This window comes from Passer domesticus, chromosome 7 (genome assembly GCF_036417665.1).
Source record: "Passer domesticus isolate bPasDom1 chromosome 7, bPasDom1.hap1, whole genome shotgun sequence".
Taxonomy (NCBI): domain Eukaryota; kingdom Metazoa; phylum Chordata; class Aves; order Passeriformes; family Passeridae; genus Passer; species Passer domesticus.
Genome location: NC_087480.1, coordinates 4068084 through 4078710, shown reverse-complemented (window position 1 = coordinate 4078710; position 10627 = coordinate 4068084). Strand labels below are relative to the sequence as shown.

Sequence of the window (10627 nt, the reverse complement as noted above, 5' to 3'; positions counted from 1 at the left end):
TACATTTCTCTTTGCTTTCTCTTTATTTCCCACTTATCACTCCAGTATTATTCTTGGCCTGGCACCATGAAACCTCCTTGACTCAAAGATTAAAGAGTGCAAAGCACACAATGAAAAGACCCTTTTAATTAAACTGGGACATGTTACAAATTTCACAAAATGAGCCCTAAAAATATGCAGAACTCAAGCTGTAAAAAGGTGAATTAAAATAAGAATGTGCATGATCTGGTCAGTGAATATAAACTGCATTTACAAGTTAAGGACTTAAGGACAACAGTGAAATATCCAGAACAGGGCTGTCCTTACTGAGTCTTGTGGCAGGTATCCAACTCACTGCTTTTATTTGAACATCTCCCCAGAAAAGATAATTTAATAATTAAATAATATAAATATATTATTTAATAATATTTTACAAATGCTTAGGGAAATGCCATAAAGAAAGAAATGCATAGAATTCATTATCCCTGCTAAAGGGATTACGTGGAGTACAAAACCCAGCAGTTATTTTGCACTTTATAACCTCAAATAAAGCACACATCCATGTCTATGGTGAGAAACTGAGAGGTGAAGTGCTGCCCAATTACTTGATTTAGAAGCAGTGAATAAAATTTGGACAAGATTGCAGTCACTTAAATTCAGTGTTCCAAATCACAGTTGTCTTCAAGGACAATATTTCAAACTTCAGATTAATTTTCTGAGATTCTTGCTTAGTTTGCTCTATTTCTTTTTTTTTTTTCTCCCTCAAAGGAAAGGATGACTTAGACTCAACCAAAAATAAATATAATAATTAAAAAATCCTGTGTTTACTGCATGCAGCAGCATTTTTCAGACTCACTGGACCATGGACAATGAAACTGAAAGCTAATGTCAGGTTAGAGTAAGTTTATTTTTAATTTAATAGCACAGTCAGAAGCACTTCACTACAAAAGTTATGACTTTCATTATGTCTATAAATAGACAACCTACTGAATTATCAAATAGAATGTTAATGACATTAGCATTAAGTCCTAATTAAACAATGAAGCAATATGCCTTACAATCTGCCAGCAAAATATGCATAATCAGAAAAAAAGATTTCATAAAATAAGGATAATTTGGTTATTTTTATTAAGCAGTAAACAAAGAGTTTGTGCTGATTGGTGAAACCTCACTTGAGAAACATGGGAAATGTCAGGGATGGAAGGAGGGACTTGAATACCAAAACATCTGCTACCCCAGGCAGTTACAGGAGTTACATGGATTTGTTCCTCAGATCATTTGCCCCTTACTCAAACATTCCTGCTATCCATTTTCACAGCAATCATCACCACTGTTCATTTTCTTTCTCAAATACATTTACTGACCTCCTAAAAGGCTTCAGGAAATACCTGTCACTATTTGACACCTTTTTACTACAGCATTAAAGGGAAATGACTCAACCACGTGCAGTGAGGAAAGCAGTGCCACAGCCACAAAAAAAATTCCATTTTTTTAGAGTCCCAAGCGGATCCATAATCCACTGGTGGTGTTATTCCCCACGTGAGTCCTGCTCTGCCCCCCTCATGACACTTGTGCACGTGTTTCCAGACCTGTGTGTGCCAAGGGCTCCCTCAGCAGACAGGAATATCCTCACAAGGCAACTGAGAGGGTGCTGGCTCATACATTCACTTTGGAATCAGACAGAGTCTGGCAAGGAATCAAATGTTTCCTGGCTTAAAACTTCCATGGAAAGAAAATACATCATGTACAAATGTCACCAAAATAAGAGGGTGGCTTTTTTATTTTATAGCAGCTTCCTCAAAATTAGATTTTTTAATATTTTTCATAAAGCCATTTTTTCATTCTTAAAAATGTCTGAGGTGATTTTTTTTAAATGGTGTATTCATTATTGTGTATTATTTCAGCATCCAAATACGGAGCAGGGAAATACCCCATGACTTAAGCTAATAAATTGCTGTAAGAATTATCCCTGGATAATCTGCAATCTAAAAATGATTCACTGAAGGTACTTAGCTGGGGCTTACACAGATTTTTGCACAAGAAAAAAAGGCTGAATTCACTGGGTAATTTATTCCCAACAAAGGAATCCACCATGACTTGCAGGGACTTTCACGCCAGGGAGAATTCCCAGAGCAGGGAGCTGTTTGGTGCATTGGGCTGACAGCTGGTCTCTCATCATGATTTAATGGCTTTCCCTTGGGTGAGCTCCAGAAATATGCTGGGTTTGAGGCAGAATAGATGCAGAATTCCACATTAGCTTTTACTGAGTTTCTTATGCACACAGATTCTAAAACAGCCCGGGAGGGTTTGGATCTGGGATTTAAACATTTTGGTTTTTCAGAGAAGACTCTTGTAGCCTTTCTCAGACTCAAATTTCCAGTGTTTAAAAACTTATTCCTCACTGTAGACATCCAGCTCAGGTCCAGTTACCAGCTCAGGTACAATCACCCACACTGCTTTTGTGGTTTGGGACCTGGTTGTGAGGTGCTGCTGAGCTGCAGCCTGGTGCAGCATCACCCAGATGTTTTATCACTCACCTCAGCTCCAGGATCCAGCCAACAACTGCTCCCCACAGAGCATTTCCCACAGCAGCTTCATGCTCACCCCAAAAAGGGTGAGACAGAGCTCAAGAGAGAAGCTTCCTGAAGCTGGAGCAGCACAAAAGCACCTCTCAAAGCCAAAGGTGCATTTGTTTGACACCACTGCTGTCACAGCAGCCTGTGCTGATTCGGGAGGCTCCACAGGCTTGGCCTGCCCCACCTCCTGAAGTGTTAACCCTACAGAATGTAGGAACAGCACCAAGGCCTTCTCCAGAGGCCCAAACATACAATGAATTATGGGGTGGCACTTCAGAAGAAAGGAGGAGATCCTGAAAATCTCCTTCTAAAATTGTGGGTGTTCTGAGACTCCCTGAATTGTTCAGGCAAATCCATCTGGGTCTGATATACACTCAGGTTGATACTTTCCATCTCTTTTGCCAATGCATACAAGTAGTGTAAAATAAATTGTCTGTTGAATTGTGACAGGAAGAGTATTTTCTATTAAAGTCCCCTCTGATCAGAACTCCCATGCAGTCAACAACTGCATCTTCCTGATACTTCGCTGTCAACTTTCTGAATCTCAGATGTCAGAGAGATTTACAACATTCCTGCTGGCTCCCCAGCCAGATTTTGAAGAACCATTCACTCTTACCAACAGGAGCTGGCAGCCTGTAAATAAACATAATGGTGGAATTGCTAATAAGCTATGTTTCCACTACGAGTTGTTTTGGGGCCGGAGATGAGGCTGACAACATGAACTCCACATGGCTGACCATTTCCTACACTCACCTCTGCAGCTCAAAGATTCCTTCTACATCAACTTTTGATCCCATTAAAGTTCTTGAAATCACACACCTAAGCTAAGATTTCCATCCGATCATTGCAGCAAGCTTAATATTAAATTGGATTGCAATAAATGAATGTTTTATATCAGTGTCTGGAACTTCCAGTGTCACAACCACTTCTCCATCTTACCACAGGTACTTGGCATTATTACTTACCCAAGGAATGCAGCAACTGCTCTGCCACCACAACTCTCCCACGTATTTTTGACAATTCTGGCAACACAGGCAATTCTAACTTTTGGATGTTCTGTAGTGGTTACTTTCTGCAAAGGTTTAAGTGATAAACTTTCATGAATGAATAATTTTGTCATACAATACTCATATATATACCCATTGGAGAAGAATTGTTAGGAATTGCAGACACACACAAAGATCAACTGTGTCATGATGTGATCTCAGCAAATTGCTCCCCTTGCTGGAAAACCAGCAACTGCACTAATGGCAGGCACAAAATCCTCAGCAAGAATTAAAAAAGAACATGAACAGAAGACAACCCACCAGAATCTGCAGAGCTTATTGATAATTAATGGCTGAAGAGAGCACTCACTGAGGTGAGAGCCAGGAGAGATCTCTGGAGCAGTTTAGTTTAGTTGTAGTTCCACTCCAGATTTTCTACATCCAAGGGATGACTTGCTTCCAATATAAAATCACCAAAAATGCACTGCAGAGATTATATAAAATATCTATATAAATAACTGTGTGAACGACACCACACACAATACAGCATGAATAAACTTACCCACAGATAAAATACATTCTCATTTGTACTGCCAAGGTACTGAAGCACAAATATGAGTGTTGAGGAAATTAATTTCATCCTTTCTCCAGAAGAGATTATGGATTGTAAGCGACCCAGTCTCTTATTGTGTGAAAACAGTACATTAATACTTCTGACTTGTCATTAATCAATACATCACGAGCAAATTATTCTTGAAATTAAGCTGTTGCAACTCAGACTGCTGAAGAAAAAAGATTTAGAGGGGAGAGAGAGGGGGCTAAAATAAAATGAGATCCAATCCAAGGAGCTGTGCAGCCTGCCCAGTATGGAATGGGAAATTGCATTTCCCAGCTACACAAAGAATCACTGAGGCAACTCTGACAAGATTCAGTCTATGGAAAATATAAAATGCAGTGTAAAAGAGAAAATCCTGAAAATTCCCCCAGAGCATTCCACGCTCCAGCACATGCCCCAGCACATTTCCACTCGGGAGCTGGCAGTGCCTGGATGTTTCTGAATCAGCAAGTCTAACAGGCAGATATTTTGTTTCAGGGGTCAATTTTCCCATTGATGCAAGGAGGATTTACACATGCAAGTCCCATTAACATTAATAGGAGTTGCCCACATAAATTCCCCTGCAATGATGGGAGAAAAGACCCCATAGTCTGCAAGGATCCAAGTTCTAATGATTACCTGTCAAATGGCCCTAAGCATCATCAGCAGCAGAAAAAGCAGACGAAGCAGCTCTCTGGCTGAAATGCCTCCAAAGGAGCAGTAACCACCTGCAGCCCAGGCAATGCCACAGAAGGGAAAACGGCATAAAATTAACTCTTTGAATATGAAGGGTTAATCCAATTAACCAACTTAAAAAGAAAGTACTCATTAAAAAAGGAATTCAAACATATCAAAGCACTCCTTAGGAAAAAAAAGGTGTGAATATTGTATGAGCTCCAAGGTGCTTGAAGGATAATACAGCTACTTGTTTAAAAATTCAATTAACCTTATCTTTCTTTAACTTGATTTATTAATAATCCTACAGATAAATTGCCAGTTTTTAAAAAGTCATGTTATCTTTTGAATACATCCTGTATGACAAGCCTTAAAAACGACTTCAAATGAGCCTAACCCTCACTTTGCATGCTTACATCATTTAAAGAAAGAACAAAATGCAGCTCAGAGCATGATTTCTGTAAAATACCAGCATCAACAGTCTGATCTACTGCTCCTGCAAGTGAGCTATTGGGTACTCAAGTACCATAGGAAAAACATTTAATGTTTCCATTCACCCTATGAAAGAGACATGAAAACAGTTTTTAAGCAATCAATGTAGTGTGAAGTCACAGCTCCAATGTGTACATCACTCCATCAGACCTCAAATCAAATCTGAGCTATTTCCAAACCTGGCTTCACATGGACACAGAGCACTCAGACATGAATTGATATGAACTTGGTAACACAGGTACCCATACTGGCAGTTACAGGTGTCCTGGTGCTGAAAGCAGCCAAGAGAATTCCCAGGAAACCCCAGCTGAAAGTGAACTGTTTTTCTTTGAAAAGAAGTTGAAAGAAAACACAGGACCATGCACTTGCAAGCAAACCTTTAATTTTCATCAAGAGATTTCCTTGTAAACACAGATGAGAGATTCAACTATGATCCCTGTTTTTGAGAGACAGGCAGGGATAGGTCCCTCCACTTAGCTCTTCAACAGATCTGCAGATGTTAAATAAAATCATACACTCATGCTTCCCAATACACAGAGAAATTACAGCTAAATGAAGAGGCAGCCTGCTTATGAATATATAGATTTATATATATAAATAACTGCTCAATCACAAGCATCCAGAGGTTACAGCTGTTGAACACTGGGAACATTCCAGCCACGTGTTGTTGGAAGACTCTGGATGATGCACACAGACACACACATACCAGTACCTATCCAACACAGAGTGCAAACACTAACCCTGAAATGCAAACTGGACAGTGGGCACGATGCAGGACAAAGAGAACAGTATCAGTTATGCTGTAAAAAAATAAATAAATTCCCCTTTCTGGCCTGGAGGCAGGCTCAGGGCAGGCACGGGCAGCACAGGACTGTACAGAAACCTGGCTGTGGCACGGCCAGGCAGAGCTCAATGCTCAGGACTCAATGGCATTTTTTATTTACTTACAGTATTTAAGCACTCCTGGAATTGGCTCTACCTTCATGAAGAAGTTTAAACCCCAACTCATCAAATCTAGATATACTACTGATCTATTGGGTGTGCATTTTAAAGTAAATCTTTAAGTACATGAGAAATACTTTTCGTATCTGATTCAAGCATGGTTCAGAATAAGTGCAAGTTTAACATGGTCATTTACAACAGCTTTCTTATTTTGCAGTTTTTTCGTACAAACTAGGTTTATAAATAGTTCAATAAATGTTATTGTATAAATGCTTCATGGTTTATAATTACAAAATGCATAGTTTACAGCTATCACACTAATTTTAATCTATTAACTGGGATTAATACAAACCTTTGGAATTATCAGTTGAACCTTCTCTCCACCACAAACCCCCTCAGCTGATAGCCATTTCAACTTCTCAGACCCTAAACTTCAAAAAGTAACTACTGGCTTACTAAGGGCCCAAACAGTGCAACAAATCTAAGGAGACTAGTAACAGGAATGCTCCATTTATGACTGAATTTTGCTGGGAAATCTGGCATAAGTTTAAATTCTGCCATTTTCTCGACTCCAGTAAATGAAGTCACTAGAGAAAATGTGTCATCTGTTAGGTCTTACTGAAAAACCTGAATGTAAAATAGTTCCATGTGAGGAACATCTTCTGGATTGCATTTCCTACTTGATTATGGCATCAATTTCAAACCATACAATAAAGCCACTGCAGAACTGTCAATATTATTGCCTTTAAATTCCATTCATAAGAGCACTGTGAAGGACAGATGGTGAGCCTCACCTTCAGCTGTTTAATTAGCAGAGATCCAAGGATTTTTAGTAGAAATCATTTTCTGACTGGTAAACAAACTTGCACTTTTTTCTTTTGCTTAGTTTTGACTTCCTCTTTAAAAGATGGAGGATGTTTTCCAAGATGTAAAACAAAAACAAATCATCTCAATAAATCATGAATCCTACTTTAGCACTTTCAATTTAGATGCTTTATTCTGTATTTTTTTGTTTAGCTACAAACCCCACTGGATCTGGTGGACCTGTGACTGTTTAGAAGTGTCTCAGCTATAAATGAAATGACTTTACAAAGATGATCCAAGCTAAGGAAAGTAAGGCAATGGCAAATAACACATCTCTGGGGTTTAAAACCTCTTTTTCTTACCCTTCCTCCCTTATGTCCTAGTTTGGGTCCACCTCCTCTTCTCCTAAGAGAACACTGTTCATTCATTCATTCATTCTTCCTTTGTAACAGCAGCACCTTCACTACTGCTCTCCTCAGCTGAGGTTTCAGGCTTTGTCTCTGGTGAATTATTCAATCCAGACTCTTCTGGCTCAATCTCATCTTCATCATAAATAATATCTTCTGGATTCGGTGGTGGGGGACAAAACTCCTCTGTTGGAAACATTTCTCGGAAAATAGTCTCAGCCTATTCAAGGAAAAGAAGAATAACATAAACTTTACCTTGAAATGTAACAGCCTGAGGCAATATTTTACAGATATTTAAGATTAACCTGCGTTCTTTCAAATCAATAGTGATTTAGTACTCTGACAGTATTGTAAACACATGGGAAATCCATTCCTTCTTGCAGACCTCGAAAGAGAAAAAGCAATTTATCTTTCCACATTGTTCTACCAGGAAGTTATAGCATGGGGCTTTGTAAAAAATGCTGGTCATTCTGTGCTGCATTGAGAACAAGAGGATTCTTCTGGACGCAAACTGATCTTTTGCACTATAAAACTATTCCTAGCTGCAGTCCAAAGCAAAGCATGGGAAAGAACTTGGCTCCTTCCAGAGAGAGGGATCCATTTCACAAGGAAACCCAGGGAACTGTACAGATGCACAGTCCATATCATGGCTAGATGGGTTTCCATCTTAGATTAAAAAATTGCAAAAAATTTTCTATCTGTCCTTTTCTGAACAGCTTAAACATAGGCCAGCTCAGAACTACTCTTATCCAATGGAATACTACCACTGAAAATACATCCCAAAACATTTGTGGTTTATTTAAAACTCCTATCTATACTTCCAAGGAATTACATGCACAGACCTGTGTGCACACAGACCTGTATGTGTGAAAAGAACTGTATTTTAGATAAAAAAGACAGCTCTAGTTCAATGACTTAATTTACAATGGCACTCACTCTTCATGCCATCAAGGCTTAGAAATTAAATAAGCACAAGTTTTTTGGCCACTACAATGGAGGATATTAAAAAGAAACAAGTTCCTGGAACACCAGTGTGGTTGTTATTACAACATGGACAATACAACTACAACATCTGGGCGAGAAAAGAACCAAGGGAATACAACCTTAGGATTCCAGAGAACCAGATATTTTAAAAAAGGATGCCAAGGATCCTTTAAAACCCCACAAGAATGTGAGAAGCTCTATTAAGTAGTGCCTTTGCCACCTGCAAAGGCCCATTCCCCACGAGGGACCCTGGGCAGGAAGGAACTGTCTGCAGATGGATCCAGCCCCGAGCTTGTACCCAAGAGCTCTCTGGATGAACTCCACTCCCAGCAGCTCTGGGTTTCCACCAGCAGCTCGTGGGTGCAGGAGTCCAATATTAACTGCTTAAATGACCCTGTCTTCTCAGTTCAATTTCATTTTTCATTCTCTTTCCTAAATTTTACTCCTCCATACTCATGCAAAACTGTTTCCAAGCTTTTATATTAATATAGGAAAAAATGGACAATTTTTTTCTCTACTTCAAAACCATTGTTTTGTCAACTGAAAGCCTTGCCTAGTAAGTCTGGGGAACAAGGCAGTACAACATCCTAAAAAGCTGGGGTTTAACTTTTTGAAGGCAAAAGAAAAACTTTCAATTTCAATTCTGCACTTAGTCCTTGCTACTCCAAAAATACATTTCAACTATAATTGTATTTAATAGAATACTGAGGGAGGATGATGCGTTTTGAATTAAATATATGACAAATGAGACAGACAAACATTTCCTATGCAGTTCTCAACAATTATTCAGTCCAATCAGTCAGCAAATACCCACTCCAAAAATGGTCAAACAGTTACAAGGTTGAACATGGGAAGAAATTCTCATGGGAACAACATGGGAAGAATGTTATGTAGGACATCATGACACTGATTACAACTGAACAATTTAATGGTATTGAGCACTTTCAGGTCTCCCAAGTTTTTAAGTTAACCTTATCCAGCTGGAGAAATATAGAATAAACTATAATTAACAACTCTTTCATTGTAACACTGTGATATTTAAGTAACTAAGGTAGACAATAGTTCCTTCAGTATTTCACAGTATCAGCTGAGAAATGTGTGTCCAGTTGTACCCAGCATTAAGACACAGGCATGTAAAGCCCTTGCACAGCAACTCCAGTAAGTTGGAGCTGAATAAAACTAAATTCTGCTCCTGTTTTACTGCATCCCAACTTGTGGATAAACTCTGTGGACTTCCACAGCAACTTTTACAGGGACCACGACCAAAGTACCAACACTTGATTAACTCTGAAGTCCTTCCAGATATAGAAAATAAACAGGTTAAAGGACAAATATTGGCCTGACAGTTTTAGTACATCCTCTCCTGACCATGAAGATGCCTCAGAAGTCTGAAATATGTCAGGGAATATATTACTTTAGTTCCTAATAATTCATGTCAGGTTGCAGCAGTGAAAACAGAAAACTGGAAGCCAGATGCTTTACTAGATCCACACATAGGGAGTTTGAAAAGATCACAAATGGCATCTTCATTTCATTTAGCCTGTCCTCAGGGCAAGGAAATGCACCCATCAGCATTAATTCAGTATCACACCAGGAACTGAACACAGAATTGCAATAAAACAAGAGGGCAGTAATTTGTAAATGAGGTGTAGATGGAGAGTTGTCTCTAAGAGCTGTGGTCCTGCTTGCCAATAATGCATCAGCAGTGCAATCACACAGCATGACAAACAGCACTCAGTAATACTGATGGTAATGAAGAAATAAATCACAGCAAGTATCACTAAAACACTAATCCCAAAATGATTAGAGAAATCAGATATCATTTTCCAAGCTACCTTCAGGACTAATACACACAGTGGGTTTTTTTTAAGCTGTTCTGATTCACGAGTTTGCAAATATCTCCTGTCTGGGGATTCCCATCCCATTCCTGGGAGGGTGATTTGGGAGTGGAAGACACAGCAACTTAGAGCTATTTCCCTCCTCCACTCTTCTGCAAGGTCCCTGCATGGTGTGACTCCTGCTTCATCTTCAGCCTACTCTTCACTTTGCTCTCACACACCACTTCAAACTATAAACATGTTTACACGGAAATATTTTCCTCTTTAACTTTGTGAACATTTGTTTCAAAATTTAAGTCAGGTTAAAAAAAATGCAGCCTCTCCCTATTTTTGTGTAAAAGGCAGTGAT

General features: G+C 39.1%; 1 protein-coding gene across 1 annotated transcript in view; it reads right to left on the bottom strand.

Moving 5' to 3' along the window:
• Nucleotides 1-5668: 5668 nt before the first annotated feature.
• CHM (CHM Rab escort protein) overlaps nt 5669-10627 on the bottom strand; it is a 51561-nt gene continuing 46602 nt past the window's right edge. Inside the window, exon 15 of the mRNA XM_064426495.1 lies at nt 5669-7676. Within this exon, the coding sequence (XP_064282565.1) occupies nt 7482-7676 (195 nt within the window). The 3' untranslated portion in view covers nt 5669-7481. The remainder of the gene's footprint in view (nt 7677-10627) is intronic.